At 39.2% G+C, this 23,920-nt stretch overlaps 1 protein-coding gene across 8 annotated transcripts in view; it reads right to left on the bottom strand.

Moving 5' to 3' along the window:
* Positions 1–23,920, bottom strand: part of KIAA1549L (KIAA1549 like) — a 166,763-nt gene that overhangs the window by 36,179 nt on the left and 106,664 nt on the right. For 7 of the 8 annotated variants that reach the window (XM_039355961.1, XM_039355962.1, XM_039355963.1 and 4 more), the window contains 2 exons: positions 13,401–13,579; positions 7,797–8,008 (listed from right to left, as the gene is read on the bottom strand). In XM_039355961.1, the coding sequence (XP_039211895.1) occupies positions 7,797–8,008; positions 13,401–13,579 (391 nt within the window). Of the gene's footprint in view, positions 1–7,796; positions 8,009–9,530; positions 9,748–13,400; positions 13,580–23,920 lie in introns of those variants that run through there. The other variant, XR_005558245.1, reaches the window with a different exon arrangement.

Here is a 23,920-nt window from a genome sequence, read left to right as displayed (position 1 = left end):
AACAGGAACTATGATAAGGCAACCCGAATGATTGGATAGAAAAGAAATATTATATTGATGTGATTATTATTTTTAGGAATATTGGGAAAAATATATATTTAATTGTTATCTATCAGAACAATAAGAATTGTATTAACTCAATGTTTGCAAAAGAGGATATTTTGGGAAAAGAGGAAATCAACTAAAACTATTGTGTGGATTATGGATTATAGCAGGGGTTGGCAACCTAAAAAGGTGAAAGAGCCACTTGGACCCGTTTCCCTCACAAAAAAAAAACCTGGGAGCCGCAAAATGTGCACATAACCACTCACGTAACGGACCTTGATTGAAGAGTGGAGCCTAAGGCGACACATGCACCGGCCCTGACCACGTCCAGCTTCTCCTCCCCTCAGAAAAGACTGCTCTTTCCCTTTTGCCGAAGCGGCGAGCGGGGGGGCTTGCCTTGGGCATGGCAGGGTTGCTTGAGGCTGAGGCCCCCAAAGGCGCAGACCAGGCTATCTTCCATAGCGGCGGGAAGGCGACCGCGTGAGCAACAGCCTGCTCATCTCCCCCGGCGGTAACTGCGCAGCCATCTGGTGGTGTTTACACGGCCCTCCACGTGACTGAGATAGGCAGTGCTGCCCTGCTCCGCCCCGCCCTAGTTTTCCCAGAGCAGAATTGGGGCCACGCCAAAGGAGCCAGCTGAAAGTGGTGCCTTGGACTACCCCTCCGAGGACGGCACTTTGGAGGTAGGCCGGAGCGCGGCACCCTTGCCAGAAAACTAGTCAGCCCCACTAACTAACATGTGACCCCCACGATAAGAGCGGCCCTCCCTAAACTAAGCTCAATCGGACAGGAAAGTTCCAATCCGATGGAGGCTCATGCAAAGTCAGCTCGATCATTGGGATCACGCAGTTCAGTGGGCTTCGCCCCTCCCAAGCTATTAATTCAGAACCAGGCAGCACTTGGCTTGCAATCGGTTGCACAAAACAGGTGGATAGGATTGCAGCCAACAATAGTAGGACATTAGAGCCGCCAACTCTGGTCTCCACCCAGGCGGGCGGGCAGGCGAAACCCTAAAACCTTTTGCGTTCCTTTGCAAAGAGAAGACGCCGGTGGCGCAAGGCCCGGGGGGGAAAGACAGCTCCGGAGGGAGGCAGCCACTCAGCCAGAAGCCGGCGGTCCCAGCGGAGCGGCATAGGAGACCTACTGGTTGGTGTGGGAGGCTCCAGCATTGCCGGTGAGCAAGGCCTGGCATCCGCAGCCCAGTTCTGCACCCCGATGACCAGCTGGACCGGCTTTCACTTCTTCTTTGCAAACGAACGCAAAAGATTTCGGAGTTTTGCTTGCCACTTAGTTCATGCTGCCCAGCGTCTGCCTGCCTGCCTGCTTGCTTGCAGGCCTCCATGCTCCTTCCCCGAAGTGTGCAATTGTTCAGAGCCTGTCCCAAAAGGTGCTGCTTCCCTGGCAGGAGCCGAGTTTGCAAGCCTCGTTGGCAAGCCGAGAAAACCGAAGGTCCAGAGGATTCCTTCCTGCTTTCGGGGTTTTTCTTGCCTGCCCGCCCGGGTGGAGAGTCTGCACCTTCCCTTCTCCTGCGGCCGGGAAAATAGGGCCGACTCTGAGCCTGTCCTGGAGGACTTTTTAGGCCCCAGATATGCCCCCACCCCTCCCTCATCAGCTCAGGGCCAGGCACTGCAGCTCCGCAGCAGGAGGGAATCCTCCAGACCTTCGGTTTTCTCGGCTTGCCAATGAGGCTTGTAAACTCGGCTCCTGCCAGGGAAGTAGCACTTTTGGGATGGGCTCTGAGCAATTGCATGCTTCGGGGAAGGAGCACAGAAGCCTGCAAGCAGGCAGGCAGGCAGGCAGGCAGACATTGGGCAGCATGAACTAAGTGGCGAGCAAACCCCGAAACCTTTTGCGTTCGTTTGCAAAGAAGAAGTGAAAGCCAGTCCAGCTGGTCTTCGGGGAGTGAAACCGCCAAGCAGCCTTACTCACTGGCAACGGTGAAGCTTTCCACGCCGACCGGTAGGTCTTCCGTGCCGCTCCACTGGGACCGCCAGCTTCTTGCTACAGGGTTGTCTCCCTCCGGAGCTGTCTTTCTCCCCCTCCCGTCTATGTCAAGCCCATGGCGAACAGCGTCCCACAAACCAAAGAACTTGAACCAATCAATTCAAACTTCTTTCGTGAGAAGTTTGAATTGACTGGTTCAACTTTTTTAGTCCTATTTTTTGGGGAGGCACTGCACGTGGCTGGGAGCCGCAGGAGACGGCTGAAAGAGCCGCATGCAGCTCCAGAGCCGCGGGTTGCCGATTCGTGGATTATAGAAATCAATTGTTAGTGATTGTTTTACACATGTAACCCAGACAACACACTGTTCACCAATTATTAAGTGATTTATGTTTTTTTAAAAAATCAATAAAATATATTACAAAAAAAGAATATATGCTATCTTTACACAGTTAATTTAATAATTTTGTGAACATCAATTTCAACTGTTGCAATAATAGGATCACCACAGATCCTATACATTATTGTTTCAATTTTTGTATTGCATCTCCAACAGCCAAGCAAAAACAACCACCCTTTATTTGAATTCTCTTAAAAATCTTCTCCAAAAAATGGGTTTGCAGTCTCAATTGATTTCTCCAAAAACATTAACAGATAACAGAACTTCATAAAAGATCAAGAGCAGAAAGATCAAATTATTTCCAATAACAAAAGCTTAAAATGAATAAAGTGCCAAGATGATTTGTCTGATTATCCTATAAACTTAGCTCTGCTTGATCAGGATTAAGTTGATTAATAGTAATAACTATACTATGAGAAGCCCAGATAACCTCAAAATTGATTTTCTAACTATTCTTAAACTGTAATTAACTACAATTTGAGCTTTTAACAGATAAAATAATTAAAATTGTATCTATCTTCAGTATAGACAAATATATTTATTTATGTATTTTGCAGCACTAAGAGCAGGTACTAGAATTAATTCCCAACCAATAAGGATAATCTCAGTGCTGGGACAGGATTTCAATGAAATCAAAAATAATAGGTTCAAGTGGAAACCCAGAGAGAGGTTAAATTATGAAATTAACTGTTCCAACCAATAAACCAAAATAAATGTCAATGATAAAAAAAATCTTTTTTTATAAAAGCAAGACTGAAAAGCTGGGATGACAGACCATCATGCGAAACAAACACAAGTTTTTCGTAGTGTATTTTAACCAAAACATTATGAGCCTTCTTAATAATAATAATAATAGTAAAGTTGGAAGGGACCTTGAGGTCATCTAGTCCAACCCCTTGCTCAGGCAGGAAACCCTATACCATTTCGGACAAATGGCTATCCAGTCTTTTCTTAAAAACCTCCAGTGTTGGAGCATTCACCACTTTTGGAGGCAGGTTGTTCCACTGGTTAATTGTTCTAACTGTCAGGAAGTTTCTCCTTAGTTCTAGGTTGCTTCTCTCCTTGCTAAGTTTCCACCCATTGTTTCTTGTCCTGCCTTCAGGCGCCTTGGAAAATAGCTTGACACCTTCTTCTTTGTGGCAGCCCCTGAGATATTGGAACACTGCTATCATGTCATCCCTCGTCCTTCTCTTCATTAAACTAGACATACCCAATTCCAGCAACCGTTTCTTATGTGCTTTAGCCTCCAGTCCCCTAATCATCTTTGTTGCTCTTCTCTGTACTCTTTCTAGAGTCTCAACATCTTTTTTAAGTCACAGTGACCAAAACTGGATGCAGTATTCCAAGTGTAGCCTTACCAAGGCATTGTAAAGTGGTATTAAAACTTCACGTGATCTTGACTCTGTTAATGCAGCCTAGCACTGTGTTGGCCTTAATTTTCCTTATTTTGGCAAACGGGCATAGGTTATTAAAATGTTTTTCTGTTATTCTTGTACATATAAGACAGCAGTAATGGGCTGATACCAGTTACACACTTAAATGATTAAATAATGACGCTGTTTTCAGAGAGATTATCAGGCTTTCCTTGATCTAATTGTGAAACTATTAAGGGGAAAAGGGATAGAGGTACATTACAACACTGGTTATAATGAGCAACCTTTGGGAAATTGCCTTGAGATTATAATTAGCTGAAATAAAGAAGTTTACTAATGAAGGAAGTACTGGTATTAACAACAGGCATAAGCATAGGGCTGGCCGAGGTCAACATGGAACATAACGTAAGGATTTAAAGAATTGAACGTATAGCAAAAAATGCTCAGAGGACTGTAAAGAAATTGAGACCTGGTCCTTATACAATTTGCAACACCAATTTGTTTTTGGTATAATGCATACAAAACATATAAAATAAATATTGATTTATAAAGGTCTGTCTGCATAATACATTTTATTGATAATCATTATAATTCAGAGTAATGAAAGAAGGAAAATATATACAAGAAACAGGGAAATCCATTCCCTTTCAAGATTACTAAAATGTTTAATTACAAAGAGCAAAGGTTTTTTTCAGCATCTAATGGCAGGATTACAAATTGGTTATTTTTATTTAAATCTGTTAAATCTATCCAGCTAACCTAATATTATCTGCTGCTTGTTTAGTTTTTATAAACCCTATTTGATCATTCTTAATAATGGATGGTAACATTTGCTGTAAACTATTTGTTAACACTGCAGTTAAAATCTTTGTGTCAACTTAATCAATGAACCTGGCTGATAGCAGACAGGATATAATCTTTACCTGATTTTGATATTATTGCAATATAAGTCTGATTAAATGCCTCTGATAATATTCCCCTATCATCTCATCGTACAATTGACAGTTTGGGCACCAAAAGATCTATAAATATTTGCTATCACTTTATAGGAAAACCATCCACTTGCTACTTTTAAAATTATTTGTTTAATAGCTGCCTCCGATAGTGAGACAAAAGTTGTTTTGTGTATCATTGAAGTGCAGTAAGTATATATTACTTAAAAAGTCCCCTATATCATCATCTAATGTATTATCTGGTTTACCATATAGTTCTGAGTAAAAATTTTAAACACTGACAATTTATAACTCTTGATGTTTTATGTATTTCATATCTTTCAGCTCTAAGAACTGGAATTATTGCCCTTTCTTTTGATTTAAACAATTCTTACTCTGTATTTCTCTATATATGGGCATCTCTATATATGGATGGATGGTCATCTAATCATCTACATACAAAAATATTTCAATTAAATGATTTTCCTTGTTATTTTTAATCTTAATTTTCTATGATACATAATCAATCATTCTGTTTTGATTGTAAGGTGTATATGTTTCCCATTCAAAAATCTGGGCACTTCATATCTCTGAATTCAAATCAAAATACTGAAAAATCACCAACTGGACACATTTTCATTTCATTTCACATACAATAAAAATAGATTTAGAATTTACAATTTATCTTATACAGAAAAACACAGTCTAGGACAGCATTTTTTTGGAGATATAAGGATAATGCTTCTTTAAAACAAGTGTTTTTTTACAATGTCCTATATTTAATACATTTTGGGAGAAAATAGCAAAAGATATAATTGTACCTATGGGCTAAAAGTTAAAATTTTCAGAACATAATAATCCTTGAATTAAATAACTAATACATGGTACAACTGGACAACGTAAATGGATTCTTCATGCTCTTATTACACAGTAGCTGAAAGATTCATAATGCAACTTTGGAAATATAAATGTATAGCCCCATTTAATCAATGGATTAAATATTTGATTGCACTTGCTACTTACGAGTGGATTTGTGATGACTCTCCCTGATTTTTCCCCAGGTACCTCTCCAGATGTCAGCTTGGAAAAGGATGAACCAGTTCCGGGCATGTCTGAAAGGAACCCAATGGCTCCAAGTACCTATCTGAGAGGGATTTAGCTGAAACATAGCTGCAGCAGGACAGCCCTTAGGCTTCAGATGGGGAAAGCATGCAGCTGCAGCAGATCAGCGATGAGGAAGAGGAACTGCCTTCTGCACCTGATCCAAGAACATGTAGGGCAGAAAGAAGCTAAGGTCAGCCCGATTACTTGTGAGGAGGCAGCCTTGCCCTTCTTGATAGGCTGCACCAGAAGCTGGCTATTTAGCACAGTAGACAGATGGAAGCGATGCTGGGAACGTATTCATTTCCTAGCTGTGTGTTTCCTGCCTTGCTCTGGATTGACACTGTGCCTTGACTTTGGATCATGCCTTCTGAACTCTGGACTTTTCTTGCCTCATGAATCCTCTTGAGTTGTGGATTTAATTTTGCCTGGTGGGTTTATCTTGTTTGGGAAATTTTCAAGTGTCTTGTGGACTCATTGGCCATTGCTCTGCGGACTAGCATTGGTCTGCTTTTGGCTAGACTTAATTGGGACAGTTCTGGGTTTTTGGTGAAGGGAATTGCTGGGGAATATTAATAAACCCACTAAACCACCATTATGTGTTTGTGAGAAAGTAAGCGGGACAGCACAGGATTATATATAGATGTAAACTTTGTATGGATAAATACAATGAAATATGGGACTTATGTATAAAAAATAATATAGGTTAAAAATTGCAGCTACATAAGTATATTAGAAATGAACACGCCGAGATGTGTATGTATAATGCTTACATTAGATAATTATTTATAGAATTGTAATTATTGTAACATTATATGATACCTTATATTATCTTTTTCTGTTGTATTTTTTCACTCATTTTTTTAAGAACTGTATTTTTAATTACAGGCAGTCCTTGACTTACAACCAATTGCTTAGTAACTGTTTGAAGTTACAATCTATTTAAAAAAGATGATTTATGACATGGATCTGATGTAGCAATGATTGTTTCCCCTTCCAATGATCACATGACACTTCAGGGCTTGGCAACATGGCTGCATTTATGGCTGTTTGAAGTTTCCACAGTCACATAGCCCCATTTTACTTTCATTTTTTCACGAAACTGCTTAGCAACCATGGCTTTCACTTAACAACAATCTATTTCTCTAATGTAACAAATTAAACATTAAAATTTATCTTAAAAAATATTTTCCATGCTCTTTTTCTATAATCTGCAGAACCAAATAAATTTCCACATAGGTAATACCGTTAATATTAAAACCTTATGCAAAACATTGGAGGATTTACACATTGATTCTTTCTATATTTTTTGGGTCATGATTCCATTACTTCATCATATTCTCTACACAGATTGTATGAATATATTCATTGTTTGCTTATATTTCTATAGTAGCCTGTATTAATTTTAAAAAAGCTTTCTATGTAATTCAGGAACTATTTTATCTTTTGCTATGCTATGCTATGCATGATGGATCTAACTCACAAGCTGTTAAGCAGATCCCTTATAACAGGGTTTTGCAGGATTTTCACTACATTATAAAATGAAGACCTCTACTGACTAATACCCTGAAAACTGACTTTTTAATTTTATTTTTTGTATCCTGTTTTTATGAATGCTATAACAGAATACTGTAGCAGAGAAATCCTTTCGGTTGGGTCCTTATTCCACTCTTAATAGTAGGAAGTAACAAATTTTCAGTCATAGTCAACAGAAAAGATAGAACACTATTCCATTTAAACATAATGCTTTTCAAGTATTAAGTATTAACATCTTATTACATTTTTATTACTTCAAAAAGGATGCACTTATCAACTAAAAATATGACAACCCATTCAGCAGAAGATGGCACACCACAAAAACACTATTCATATGCAAATGAACTTGTCACTTCACTTTAATACATACCATATGACACCAAGACAGCAATTTGCACATTTTGTCTTTTTTGTGGAACATGAAGATTAGTATGACAGCCTACAAATATACATAGAACAGCTACTCACCTGTTTTTGGGCTCTACAAATGGAGAGGATCCATCTGTATCAGGATCCAGAATATGGTCTATTTCATTTTGTGTTTTTTCATATATCTTTTTTCTATCTGCCAAATCCTTGTCAATTTGTGGGAAATCATAATAGCCTTTCCGCTTGGCTTTCAGTCGCAATTTGTTGCGATAGTGTTCTATATCAGACTTCTGTTTCAAGGCTTTGTTAATCTGACAATAAAATTTAAAAGGGAAAATATACAAATTAATAAAATTAGACTATGAGTTTTTAAGCTGACTAATTCTCTGAAACAACAAACACAACTGTAGTTCATTCAGCCACACTATTGAGAACTTTTTAACAATTATTTTTAGGGCTTTCAGATAAAGTTTGATGCTCCACATAAACGTAGAGATCACTCAATCCTAATGAAGGTTGTAATGTCAAGCATAATCTCCATGTCTTATGCAACTGAATATGATATCTTTCTGCAAATCTGAATATATGTTTATTATTTAGGTACTTCCTAAATAAGTACCTAAATAAGTACCAGGACATTTGGATGCTCTTCTAGTTTATTCAATTGCTTTTAAAAAAACTACAAAGTTGGTAACAGGTTTTAAACAGTGATTAACTAATTAGGCCAACAGGTCTCAAATGGTGATGAACTAGTTAGGCCTACAATTACCAGGTAAAGAGAATAACACTAATGAACCTTCTAACTCACAGGTGTCAAACTCGATCCCATACATGACATATTGTCACATATTGCAATTTTTTTACCTTTGCGGAGCAGGGGTGGGCGTGATCTGCACGTGACACATCCAGCCCGCAGGCTGCCAGTTTGACACTCCTGTTCACTACTTTCAAAAAACATGGATTCCTCTAAACCGGTGTTTCTCAACCTTGACAATTTTAAAGCATGTGGACTTCAACTCCCAGAATTCCACAGCCAGCAATGCTGGCGTGGAATTCTGGGAGTTGAAGTCCACATGCCTTAAAATTGTCAAGGTTGAGAAACACTGCTCTAAACAATTGTCTGAACATTTGAAAAAAAAAAATATTCTTAAAAACCCAGGAGGAAGATCTATTAAAAATCTCTAAATGCTCCCAAATGGCAATTTCAGTTATGAGAACATTATTAAGAAATGGAAGTTACATGCAGAACAGAACCCAGATCACAGCAGATGAAAGTTTTAGCTGGAGAAGCTATCTATAGATCCACTGCGCAGCATTGCATACATATAGGAAAGTTGTCAGAATTCAACCAGTTTCACCACAAAAATATACTAAAGCATGACAAGAAAACCTTGATAAACATGGAACACTTGTTTATTTTATTTTATTTTAATGCAATTTATATAGCCTATCTAGTCAACTTGGGATGGCCCATTTGGGCTCTTAAAGGCTTACTTGGAAACAAAAACTGCCCCTTCATCTTCAATCACATAATATTTTGTTGAGTGAAACATTTGAAAAGAGTACTCTGACCAATATTTTCAAACTACTAAAGAGAATTACAGAATTTTCTTTAATAAGATTTATTAAGGGAAAAGGGAAAGTGATAGAAAAATTCCAGCAAATTCTTATGAATTATTTTCAATTTAAAATCAATGTATCTCAGTAAATAATACGGTGATGGTGATAAGAATCTTTTTTTCAGGATTCCCATGACCTTACACACATCAAAAAAGATGTAGCTATCCTCACAGATAATAGGAACATTTGCAGATTACTGTTCACATAAGTCACCTGAATCTTTAGAAGCTAATGTCCCATAATCAAAAGCTTGGATAGTTCAGCAAGACAAATCTGAAACATAGCCACAAATCAACCGCAAAATTTACAAGAAAGAAGGATAAATGTTTGGAATGGCATCCAAAGTCCTCTGAATTGAATAATAATTTAAATTTGTAGTCAAATCCAAATATACAGGAGAATCAAGAATATTGCTGAGCTTATAAGGATTCTGCAAGAAAAAGTGGAGAAAAAAATTTCAAAAGAAAAAATTGATTTTGAATTACATCATTTTTACTTGTAACTCTGTCAAAACTCAGTATCAGTAAATAAGACTAGTGTCTATGGCTATGCCCTGTAACAATATGGGTACTCAGTGGAATGCACTGTAATATAACTAGAGTCTAAACTATGCAATGTAGAACTAAATAACTATATGTTACTGGGCAGCTTTTTGTGTAAACTTCAGGCTGTAAAGTTACTGATTAAAGATTGTCAAATCAGCTTATCGCATCAGAGGTGAAAAGAACAAATTTCAACCCAGTCTTGAAAGATTGTTTAAAGAAGAATCTGGTTACATATTCACATTTCAAGGCATAGTTGAAGGGAATATAATCTTTATGGATGATAGTTTAGGAGAAGAATAGATGCAATGTAAATACAACCTCAACACTCTCCTTGGAACGTCCTCTTAAGCAAAACATCTTTTTTTTATATAGATATTTTATTGATTTTTAACTATAACAATCTTCAGTGCCTGGTGTACAACGTGTTGTCTTGGTTTATATTTTAACAAGAAAAAACAAAAGAACAGTAATAATTAATTAACAGTCAATAATTATTAAATTTGATAATTCCATAATTAATATATTAATTAATAATACATTTCTTTGATCTTCCCTTCTCCCATTTGTATTTTCCTTCTTCAACCTTAGCCAAAATATAATTCTTAATATTTTCAATATATAATTAGGTATAGGTATTTTTTATATTTATACAAATAATAATAATCTCTCTATATAACATTTTTTCATCTTATATTATTCTCATAATCTTCATCTCGTTAGTTCAGCATACATCCTATTTTTATAATTTTTGTTCGCTTAGGTTCCCTTATATTCAACCCAATTCTTATCAGTCATAATTTCTTCATTTTAGTCATCTCACTGTCTAAATTTTCCCATTTATGTCATGCATTATAAAAATACTATACTTTTTATCTGTCTTATAGTATCTAGATATAACATTCTTTTTAATCAGTTTATATTTTACTTATATATTAATAAAAGTTACATCAACCGACTATTTTAACATTTAATATATTATAAAACATACTATATTACTTAAATCTCATTATCCTTCTTGTTATAAGGCCCCTTTATGTTTGAAATTCTGTTCTTTTAGTCATATTCAAACAAATGTTTATTCACGTAATAGTCCATCTGGTAGGGCGAGTCAAATCTCTTGTATCTGTCTCTTATCTTCTTCTTTTGTCAAGTAATTTTCCAAGTTGATATAATCTGCTTACCCTGTATTTTTACAAATGTTGTTGGGAATACAAAACATGAAGTAAGTAAGATAAATTCTTTCTGTCCCCCAAACTTTAATAGTTCTCCTAATAATTCCATTTTTCTTGTTGTATCAGAATCTTGTAGATTTTTTCCTGTTTGTGTCAAACTGTAATTCTTTTCCTTTGTTATTTTATCAGTTTGCTCATACTCTTCTAGTTTGTAATCTGCTGTCTGATTTGTTTGTTCCTTTATTGTTATTTCCTGGGTATTTTTTAATTGTAGATTTAGATAGGAAATCTTCAAAGTTGTTTCAAATTTCATCGTGGTTTGAATCTATTGTCATTTGTATTTGTCCTATTATTACACATATTTCCTCCGGGAAAGTATTTATCTTGCCTGGAAGTATTGCTTCTGGAGTCTCTTGTTTTTCCAGGCTAAGTCCTTCAGGAGAAAATATTGAATGCGGCATCCTGTCATTTTTTGATAAGTATGTGATATCCATGTTGTCTCCCCCCTTCAAATAATCTTCCATCAATGTTTTAATTCAAAAGTCAATTTATCAGTCAGTCAAAATTACAGATTCAGTACATTAAGCCACTTTAAATCCTTCCTGCAAATTCTCCTCTAAAAGATTAGCCAAAAAGCCAAAGTTTTTTTTCCATAAACAGTTCTTAGGTTTAAGCAGCAATTCAGGTGTTTTTTTTCTTTCAAACACTTTTTAATCTTTTTGCTGGCTCTTCCTTTGTTCCCAGCTGTCTTCAAGATTATTTGCAATTCGAAGGAATAATTTTTTCGTTGTTTCTGGGCATTCTGCCAACTTTTGAATCCTTATTGTTAGTGTTCTATTCTCTGATTCTCCACTAGATGTCAGCAGTTATTACTTTTTTCAGTTTTTCTTTCCATCAAAAAATTATTTTTGTTATACATTTTTATAATTCCATCAGAAATTTTTAGGATATAATCTTGACAGTTTTTTAGTTCCTAGATTTGTCCAGACTATCTCTTTGTCTATCTCTTTCAACTTTTTATGTTAAGTCCCCTCCCTTCACTTCTGGACGTTTTCTTGCCTTGGGGATCTTTTCAAGGATTTAAATAGTAGATAGAAGAAAGAAGATCAGTACTCTCACCAATTCCAAGCACGCTGTTCACCAATGTTTAAGTTCGTGCTTTGGGACTTCAGCTGCAAGCAGCTTGGGATAGACACTGATCTCACGCTAGCCTTTCTTCTGTCGGGTTCGGAAGGCTTTCCCCAGATCAAACCAAGTGATTGTCATTGCTTCATGATCGATGGGGCGCCCCTCTTTCACAGTCACCTCTCCGGGGCAACTACGGACCCAACTTCTTCCCAAGCAGGAAGAAACTAGCCGTGGGGAGCTGAGGTCCTCTCTCGTGGCCATGCACTGCAGATGCAAAAACCAGAAGCCCAAAACATCTTGACATATGTACATAACCTGCAGTAAGCTTCATTACTCCTCTTATCCTCTTGTTTTCTTTTACCTTCCACACAGGAGAATATGTTCCCAATTATATGCAGTGATACATTCTGGCTTTCTTTCATAATTTAGAATGTGACATCTATGGAAATTTTCATAATATAATCTTGAGTCAGAATTTCATATTCATTATTAAAAAGCTCTCTAGACAAAAGCTACATTGTTGATAGAGCAGCTGTATGAGAATAAAACTATAGATGTTTGTCATCTTTCCATTTCATCATCTAAAAACTGTTTTCCTTCTAAAACCTGATCTTCTTTGCTAACAATCAAATGTTTTACTGTGTGTAAAGATAAGCAAAGAAAAATAATGCTACTTCAGAGAAAAAGAGATTAGATTACGGAAAAAAATAGACAACTGGATACTTTCCTTTTAACACACAATTTATCTTTAAATTTGCTCAGTCAGAGACTTCTTAATCATCTTGTTTAACATTTGTTGGATGGACAAGAGAGATCCTAACTGTTTTTGAATAACAGGAGAATGTGCAATTGTTCTGAGCTAATAGTGTATTACAAAATGGTATCTACTTTCCCAGGCTCTGAGAAGCCTCTAACATTGTTGTACTTGAAATACAGATGGAGAAGAAGAAAAAAAGAATTTCTCCCCTAAGAATGGTGCATACTTATCATTTCAAAAAGATAATAGAGGAAAACATATTTGGTAGAAAGGACAGTCTGAAGTTTAATTTCTTTGGTCTGCCTCTCAGAATTGTTGCCAGAATCACTGGACGATTCCACACAATTTTTTGCCTTTGCTGCCAAGTCACCAATTCGCTCAGTAGCCACATTATCCAGCATTCCCTCTTCATATCACTTCTTTAACAGATCTACCAAACTTCAACATATAACAGAAAATAGAGTGTGAGATACATTCTTACCTCCCCATTAAGGATAGCTGTATCTTGGGTCCTGTCTGTTCCTGGGTGTGCAAGAGGCAAAGCTACAGGCTTTATTGCAATCAATTGTACAGATCCAGAAGATGTGTCAAAGGGATCAATGGCAGATTTGGTCACATTATCAAACAGCATGCTTCCATCCTCTTCATCACTTAAAGGCACTAAAATAAGTTAAAATTTAGTCAGTATATTATTTTGGCATTTTGCATATGGGGCAGTGCAGGAAAAAGTAAAAGTGAACTATGCTAGATACACTAAACTGGAAAGCTAATTCTTCTAACTAGAATCACCACAGAAATGAAAACTATAGATTTTACAGTAAGATCATCTGGTCTACAGTATGCTGATGATACCCAATTCTATATTTCCATTCTTGGTCACCCAAGTGATGCTGCGGGTGCAGTGCCTACAGATTATGAGGGCCTGGACTGGGGACAATAGGCTTTGACTGAATGGCTTTGGGTACTGTATATGGGGATCTGAGTTCCAGGACTTTGTCATCATAGACTCTGGATAGGATGGCACTGCCCCAGACAGATCTGATTTGCAATCTGGAGATTTCTCCTGGATTTCTGCTTGAGGAGCAGGTAGCAACCACGGGTAGGAGAGCCTTTGCACAACTTTGTGTTATGTTCCAATTCCAGTCTTTCCTGGATCAGGAGTCCTCATGCTCAGTTGTTCAGGTCTTAATTATCTCATGGTTGGACTATTGTAATGTGCTCTACATGGGCTACACTTGAAGAGCATTTGGAAGCTACAGCTGGTGCAAAGCGTGGCACCATAGGCAGTTCTTGGGGGCCCAAGAATGGCCCATGTAACATCCCTGCTCCGTAAGCTGCATAGTTGCTGGTCTGCTTCCAGATGAAATTCAAGATGTTGGTAATCCCCTTCAAAGCCCTTCATGGCACAGCTGCAGGCCACTTGAAGGACCATCCCATCCAACGGGGATTGGCCCATCTGACTCATGCCAATAGAGGCTCCATCTTATGGCTCCAATTATTCTGACTGGCAGGGTCCAGGAGAAAGACCTTCTCTGCTGTTGCATCAGCTCATTAGAATTTCTTGCTCCTAGCTGTGAAGTTTGCCCAACCCTCACATCCTTTCCTAAGGGCCTATAGCTCTGCCAGTTGGCTTGGAGTCCCAAGGGGGAAACAGCATAGTGGAGGTGGTTGATTGAGTAACAGCAGATCCCTTCTCCAAAGCTCAAGTAAGCATTTATTAGAAAATAGGATAGTTTACCTTATTTATGTGTTAATGTATATAGATAGATTTTTATGACTGTAATCCACCCAGAATTACCTTGTGGTAAGACGGATAGCCCATAAATTTAATAAATGTGTGTGTGTGTGTGTGTGTGTGTGTGTGTGTGTGTGTGTGTGTGTGTATATATATATATATATATATATATATATATAGTCCAAATAATAATGCAGCACGAAGCTGAAAACACCAGCCTGAAGATGACGAATGGGACTTCGTCGAAACGTCGCCAAGACACTTCCAATTTTACGCGGGAGAAAACCCGAACAACCAAAGACCTACATACAAACACCCGCGAAAACCTCAGAAAACAAATATATATATATATAAACACATAACATTTTATACACACATAAACATATATACACATACAAGCATGCATACATACACAGTGTGTTTATAAAATGACAATTCATTTTAAAATAAAGGACAATGAAACATACTACCATATTTTGTCAGATTGATGTATCAGAAATTACAAGAACAATCTGTAATAATTATAAGAATGTCAATTGTCAAATGAAACCATGAAGTATTACTTTTCATGTTATCAGCAATAGTTGTTTTTCAATGTGGCTGGGGAGTGTCTCACCCAAATTTGTTCATGGATTTTTAAACCATAGCAAGACTTAGATTATTTACTTCTTTATTAAATTAATCTCTCATTTTTGTTAGTAAATGCACACTCCCTTTATTAGTTTACATCATGCTCCCCCTTCCTACTTTCCTAATAATAACAATCCTGTGATATGGGTTGGGCTGAGAGTGTGCGACTACCTTCCATGCTGAAAATTACAATTCATGGTTTCCCATTGCCAGTCCAGCATCTTTATCACCACATCAAACATTTCAATAACATGGAAGTAGTTTGTCGCTGCCTTTTTACAGGATGGTTTTCTAATTTTTTACTCTGAAATTACCTGGTGGGTTTTTATATATAAAATAAACCAGTTCAGAACACACACACACATTCTGAAATCTAAATATATAGATTTTATAGCTGCACATTCTCAAATACTTGTTCTGCAAGTGTGGCTTTTCTGGTTCATTTTAAAGTTGTATCAAATAAATTACCAGGAGAAGAATATTCTCCTGCAGTTTTCCATCTGCCTCAGATGAGCTAAGGTATAGATTTCTGCAAAATGGATGCAGGGAAAGGAGCTAAATAAGTCCATTATTTTATGCTTAGTGCTTAAATAAGGATTCACAGCTTCCGTGCCAGAAGGCAACATTTTTTTCATTTTCTGTTAAGAAGCTGACCTGGAGCCAAAATGTACGACATCTAATAGCTTTATAATCAGAACAGCTAGAACAGCAGCAGCAATTTTTTTTATAAATGTGCCACGGTTATAATTTGCTAATAAGAGAGCTTCCTGAAAGTAGCATCATCCTTTCAGTTCTGAAATTAGGGTAAATGTAAATACTAATACAATGTGTTAATAAAATGTCAAAAACTCATTATTTTCTACCTTAAAGCCATGTAAGCAAAATAACAGCATTATAAACATCAGAGGTGCTATATGCAGAAATCAAGATGGATTGGAATATAGCAAATGAATTATTTCTCATTTTTTATTTTATTTGTATTGGAAGTTCTTGATGATGTGATAAGTGAGCGTAATCAGACTCTCTGGTGCAGTTTTTGTGAATTTACTGGGAAAGACATAGGTTTGTGTCCATCAAAATGACATCTTCAGTTTCCCATCATATATAAGACTTGATTTGATAATTCATGCTCCATTGAGATGGGACATCTCAGAATTCATTAGTAATTTGAATTATATTTATAACTGGTTTTGAGAAGAAATCATTAATATCTACAGAATGTGGTCTCCTGCAGATTGTGGAATTCACTTGCAAAGGATTATGGCAAATTTTCCTTCACGTTTAAAGCAACAGCTGTTCAATCAAGCTGTGCGCTGTGATAAATATAAAGCTGAAGAAAGATCAGCATAGTCTTTATCTAAAGCTACTGTTTTACCCTTTGCTTGTAGACACCTCTACAACATCCTTTATATTCATTATATCCAACTTCTCTTTCCAAAGCTCAGGTAAGCATTTATTAGAAAATAGGATAGTTACTATAGAAACTACAGTTCTTTTTTTAAAAAAAAGATTCTGTATATTTGTGCTGACACTCTTATGCTGCCAAGATTAATGATGTTTACAGGGAAGGAGTATTAAGTGGGACTGCACAAAATTGCACGGAGACCAGCTCATCCCACCTCCAACTTACAGGACAAACATTTGGAGTCCAAGGTACACATGCTTATTTGAAGATAAAGGATGCTAAGTTGGAAAGGCAAGAAAACCCTCATGCAATTTTTTTTTTCCTTAGGGTTTGAAAATGCATGTTATGAACACAAATCAAGAACTAAAGTTTCTTCTTCAGGAAAGCTGTCTCTGTCCTAATATGTGATAATGCATCCAGCGATACAAACAGTAAATAATACAGGTAGTCCTTGAAGTACTGACTACTCATTTCTCGAAGTTCCAGCTGTTGCATTCCCCCAAGGTCACATGATTGTGATTTGTGTGCCAGGCAACCATCTCACATTTATGACAGTTGCAGTGTCCCAGGATCGCATCATCACTATTTCGTGACCTTCCCTGAAAGCTTCCCACAAGCAAAATCTATGGGAAAACCAGTAGGGAAGATCACATATTGCTCCATAAAGTCCCCACCCCACCCCGACAGCCTCCTTATATGCTTGCTGACCTGTGGCCTGTTTCCCCTGATCTCCCTGCACTCATGAGGTATTGAAGACTTTGACCAATGTGTACATCTAAATACATTCATAAAATATATAGAATATGCATAAAGTGGCAATTAAAAGGAGTTAAAGAGAAAGAAAGAGTGAAAGAGTGAAAGAGAAAGAAATGAAGGGGGTGAGAGAAAACTTTAAAGGTTTCAAGGACATGCCATTTTATTGGACAATATTTGTTGTCTTACTCTAGTAGTGAGGCAGGTTTGGGCTACATTTTAGATAGTAGTGGTTTTTAATGATCTGCTAACAGATAGGAGATGTACCATTGGTTATCTCTCTATCTCTCTGTCCCTGGGAATTCCTTTATGGAATCTAGGGGCTGAATTACTACCTCATGTAGGAGCAAAGTTGTTTGCAGAAGGGATTTTTTTGGTATTTACCATGAATAAAAATTGAAGTGTATATGCACTGAATCTAGCCAGAACCAAGGTTCTGTGATGTCTATTGTTTATTAAGAATAGACAATAATCAGCTGTTTTCATAGTAAAAGACAGTCTCCAAGGACTTATGTAGCTTTACTTATGTGGTTAATTTAACTTGCATTTGATGGAGTGGGTATTAAATCACAAAAGTTCATACCATTCACCTTTAAGCCATCACGAAATTCTATGCAAGTAACAAAACTTATATAAATAAATACCGTAACTGGACATCATATAAAAAACTATGTCCATAATCCTGTATTTTTTACAGTTTGTTTAAAATATTGATATTCTAAAATAAAATACTTATCTAAGAAATTATACTACTAAATAATTATACTATAGGGATTGGTTCAGTCCAATTCTATATATCACAACAAATCGGAGATATGACACCTTGTGACATCCCCAATTTTAGGTAAGTTCTTTTATTTATAAGTCTCACTAAATTCTTCTCAGTGCAACACTGCGGGAGCCTATTGCCCATCCATTTTTAAATAAGATAAAAATGACACACAATGAAGTCTGAATATAAGATATCAAATGAAGTATCCTATTCATACATTAGCTCATCTGTCTATTATACGAACTTGACAAGTCTTAGAAGCTTTGAAGACTACCATAATTAAACTCAGGAAAATGGGTATTATAGGATATCACACGAAAATGGAATACCATTAAAAATACTTTGGTAGGGAAATGATTACTCAATGACCCATGAAAAACTTTTTTCATAATTAAACTGAAAAGGACAGAGTTTAAATTAGTTTCCCATTATTAAATCAAATTCCCAGTCCTAATTACAAGTTCTACAGCTGGGCCTTTCCACCTCTACTAGTTCTTCAAATGCATATTCCTTCATACACATGTTGTATGTCTAAATTAGGAAGGCTTTAAGAAGATTAAAGCCTATCCTTTAATAGTAGCCATAAGATGTCACTTTCCTCTTAATCAGAACAACAGGATTTAAAATTGGTTTGCTACTATGACAACCAATGAACCAGTCTTATATTTGATTTCCTAAATAAACTAATGTGAACAGTAAAGACCGTTTTCCTCATTTTCAAAGCCTGTTTCTTTTCTTAAGAGATAATATATGTTTAATCCTTGCATTAAAAAGGTTGCTCACCTAATCTATCAGAATATTCATACTTTCACAGCCTTATTGGTTATATTTATAAAATCAGTTCTGGGAATAAAATTCTGCGTCAGCTAGTTCTGTTTGGATTGTTCCAATAGCTTGTTTTTATCATTTACTGTTCTAATATGGACATTTTTTTCTATGTATATTTGGAAAAAACACTCGCTTCAAAGGCAGGGAATATCATATATTTGGCACACTGAATATGTACAGATGGAATATGGCACGACACTGAGCATAAGCTACTGACAGAAGCTACTGGTTTAGACTGAAAACACAATGAGTTTTCTGCATAACTGTCCCACATATTGAATGACTTGCTTAACGGTACCCTGAAAAAGTGAATTCATCTGGTTTAACTACAGGTGTCTAGGATTGAAGATCTTCCTGACCTGATGCCTTCTCTCAGCTCTGATTCCTTTTCTCAGTATTTGGTTCTATCTGTCTATAATTCAGAACTAAAACTATATTCCAATTCAGTTCTTCTGCAATAGGCAGAAGTGTTTTACTTCTATGCTGCTTGCTTAATTTACTCAGGTTATAATGGGTCTCTCAAATTATCCTTTAGACTTTTATCAAGAAGAAAGGGGCATCTTTTTTATCTAGTTAGCTAACAGTAAAGTTAATAAAGATAACTTGGGAGAGAGTTAAAAATACTGTCTACAGCCAAATACGTAAAGCCATCATTATTCCTATTTTCCTGCCCCAAACTGCAAAGAAACCTGAGACAAGCAAACAAAAATTCATCCAAGTAGCTTAGCTTTTAACTTTTCTATGGGTTCTTGTAAGGCCTTTTCTCTAAAAAGAGGATCAATTTCTAACCTTCATTATTTATGCTCACTAGGTATCTCTAACTTAATGAATGTGTGAATAAATCAGCTCCTCAGTGAAATAGGAATGAAAGCAGCTGCCATGAAGGAAAGTTGGTAGCACCTGGGAGAGGCAGAACCTGAAAGGAAAAGGAGAAATTGCTGCAAGTAAACACTTGCCCTTTCCTTCTATTTGCTAAGGAATATTAGTTGCAATACCACTGAGCAAGATGATTGATAACTTCCTAATAAAATGTTTATAGTCACTGGATTAAATTCAGGCTTAGTATTCTCACAGCAGATTTATATAGAGTTTTTTTTTTCACTTTTTTAATGTTTGGTATTTTATCAACAATCACAAAGGCTGGAAAGACTGAACAAATATTGTATATCGTATGTCTGAATGGATTTGCCATTGCCTTTCTCCAGCATGATTGGATGGAGAACCCACGTATGGGTTGTCTTAATCTATCTGCTCCAATTGGACTAAGTCTGAAATTGGTAACGCCCCCTCTGTGCCAAGTGCACCCCAGTTTTAGACTTAGTCCTATTTGCTCTAAGACGCGTTTTGTCTTCGCTCCTGGAGCAGAAGACTGTTAGATTCCATTTAATTGCTTAGCTCAGGCTATTAGTATTAATTGTTTTTATTATTGATTTGAATCGATTATTAGCTAGGAAAAAGGATCAATTAGACCAGTCTGAAGCCTATTTAGGCTGACAGACCCACACCCCCTCCCCTTGGGGAGGGGAAGTTTTCCCCTTGTTCGTTTCCCTCAGTTAGGGACAGCAGTTCGAACCTTCAAAATCACTCGCTTTCATCCGGAGCTGCTTTGACGATCCTCCGACTGCCAGCTGATCGTCGGAGGCATTGCTGATCGCACTGAGGGCTCCGCAACGTCGTCGAGTCTCGTCAGGCCGGCAGGGAGCCTTCCCAGGTCCCTCGATCCCAGCCGACAGCAACAGGTGAGAAATTGGGCGCGGCCCAATTTTCGGAGCTCAGCCGGCCTAATCGCATGCCACCAGCTGCTTAGGAGCCCAGGCGATTCATCCGAACGAGGGCTCGTCGCAGCTTACACCCCAGGCCTCAAGGCCTCCTTCCAACGGCCGTTTGTTTTCTGGGCCTTTTTAAGGCGCCAAATTGGCGGCCGCCATTTTGAATTGCCTCCGGCGGCCATCTTGGGTGTGGCTCAGCCCGACGGCCATTTTGTAGGTGGTTGAGGCCAATGATGGCCATTTTGGGAGTGGCGAAAGTCACTGGTGGCCATTTTGAGTGGGGTTGAAGCCTCGGTGGCCATTTTGTTTGTGGCTGAAGCCCTCGGCGGCCATTTTGAGTGGGGCTGAAGCCTCGGTGGCCATTTTGTTTGTGGCTGAAGCCCTCGGTGGCCATTTTGAGTGGGGCTGAAGCCTCGGCGGCCATTTTAATTGTTACTAAAGTCATCGGCGGCCATTTTGTGCGTGGCTAAAGCCACCGGAGGCCTTTTTGGGTGTGGCCGGAGTCCAGGCTGCCTGGAACCTTCTTCTGAAGGCAGCATTCGATCATCGGTGGCCAACGCTTCAGAGAGCAGCTCCGACCGGGGAGGGCCTGATCGATCCTAAGTGATCGGGGTGCCCACATCAGTTCCCCGCCCTTCCCCTCTAGGGCTGAATTATCTCTGTAGACTCCCTTGGTGAACTACAGCGCTGAGGGGGCGTTTTGCCAAGGTTGAGACCAGAGCAACCGTCATGGCAGAGAGAGGCAGCGAGCCGGTCAAGAGAAGTCGTCAATCAGAGGCAAGTGGAAAGAGCACCACCAAGCGAGCCCGACTAAGCAGGGAGCCACAGAGAGAGGAAGGGGGCCAAGGACCGAGAACGGTATCCCCAGATCTGGCAGGCACAAGGGGGAGGTCTATATTTGAGCCCCTTTCTTCACATAGTGCCTCGGCCCCAGGGGCTTGGTCTCCCCCCAGAGGAATTACCGAGTCAGATTCAAGCATAGCTGTGACCTCAGGGAGGGGTATGACTGGTCAGGACACCTCAGGGCCCCAGGCCACATTTACACCCACTGCAGCAGGGCTTCGCCTCCCTGAGAACCAGGCCCTGAACCCAAACTTGCTCCAGTCCATGATAGCCCAGGCTGTGGCTCAATTTATGGCCTCCAACACTCCACAGCCACCCCCCCCAGACCACACATCACTCACAATCTCCGGACTGGATGGATGACCCCACATCGGACCTGGAATCTACAGGAGCTGAACAACCTGACCTGATCTTGTCTGAGGACGAGGGCATCGCCCCATCCGAGCCCACCCCTCCTGTTGGTCTCTTTGACCATTCCTTCTTTAATTCCCTGTTACTCAAAGCCTGTACTACTGCTAACCTCACTCAACAACAGGAGACCCCACCAACATCCCAAGGTCCCCATGCCATTTACACTGAACCCTCTGTCTCACAGAATCATATTCCCTGCCCTCCCCTTTTTCTAAAGATGGTCCAGAAACAATGGGAGAACCTAGGATCCCCCTTGAGCCCTGGGGCAGTAGAAAGACAATTGTTCAATGTCGCTCCTTCCCTGGCCTCCCTTTTGGAGATACCCGAAATTGATGAACCCTTGAACTCATTGTTTCCCAAGTCCAATATTCCTGGGGACATAAATGAGGCACTAAGAGCAGAGGACAAGAAGATCGAGTCTGCCCTACGCAGAGCCCACCAAGCGTCAGCCTGGGCAACGAGGGCGGCAACCTCCATGGCCTTCTTTGCCAGGGCTTCGGTCCTGTGGTTACGGGAGCTCCAGGACATGATCCCTCCAGACCAGCTCAGAGTCCACCAGAATCTGGGTAAGTTGGTGGCCACGTCCCAGTATCTGGCCGATGCCTCCTTACACACGGCCAGATACACTGCCCGGACCATCGCGGCAGACATTTCAGCACGAAGGCTCCTCTGGCTCAGAAACTGGTGAGCAGACACCAAGGCCAAGTGGCGTCTGGCCTCCAAGCCTTACACAGGTGGACAACTCTTTGGTAAGGCACTAGAGCCATACCTAACCAAAGGTAAGGATAAACGCAAGATCTTGGTCAATACATCAAGGAGGGGAGATAGGCGCTGGGGGAACTTGTCGCAGAGTAACTACAGAAGGCAGCCCTTTCGGCCAGCGCCATCCTGGATTGGGCCCAGGCTTCTCGCCCCTCCTTTCAGAGGCAGGAACGACAACAAGATCGTTCAGCATACAGAGGCAGACCACAGTTCCAGACTAAACGGTCCTTTCGGGGCACAGGGAGCCGCTCCTTCAAGCGAGGCAAGTGATTCTGCAGCCTCACCTCCCATAGGAGGCCGGCTGGCCCTCTATTCCAACATTTGGGCGGCCACTACTACGGATGCATGGGTGTTAGACACCGTCTCCCAAGGCCTACGATTAGAGTTTTATTCCCATCCACCCGACAGGTTCCGCTCTTCTCCTATTTCAACGAACAGGGCCAGAGCTGAACTTATGTCAGAAGCAATAGCTCATTTATTGCAAATACAAGCAATTGAACCAGTTCCAAAAGAACAAGAAGGGCGAGGGTTTTACTCAGACCTCTTCGTCATTTCCAAGGCTTCAGGGGGCTGGAGGGCGATCTTGAACTTAAAAGGTCTAAACCTCTACCTGAGGTATAAGAAATTTAAGATGCAATCACTTCAATCAGGCAAGGTGACTTTCTTACCTCCATAGACCTGACTGAGGCATATTTGCACATTCCCATTTTTCCTGGACACCGCAAATTCCTCAGATTTAGTTATGCCCGACGCCATTACCAGTACAGAGCCCTTCCATTTGGCCTCTCATCTGCACCGAGAGTATTTACAAAGGTACTGGCAGTGATCGCAGCCCACCTTAGACTAATTCCCATCAGGATTCAATGTTATTTAGATGACATTCTAATTCAGTCATCATCATGGCAGAGGGCCCGAGCAGATCTCGCCCTAGCCATCAAAGTTCTGCAGAAGCACGGGTTTTCCGTTAATTTCCAGAAAAGTCAGACTGTACCATCAACTCGGCTCCTCCATTTGGGGGCAGTTATAGACACAGACAACTGCACGGTATACCTATCTCAGGACCGACGGAACTCTATCCAGACTCTTGTACGTC

Source organism: Crotalus tigris, unplaced genomic scaffold (genome assembly GCF_016545835.1).
Source record: "Crotalus tigris isolate CLP2741 ecotype Arizona unplaced genomic scaffold, ASM1654583v1 scf7180000018777.2418813, whole genome shotgun sequence".
NCBI classification, from domain to species: Eukaryota; Metazoa; Chordata; class Lepidosauria; order Squamata; family Viperidae; genus Crotalus; species Crotalus tigris.
The sequence above is the reverse complement of the archived record's forward strand: the minus strand, read 5'-3'. Positions and strand labels throughout refer to the sequence as shown.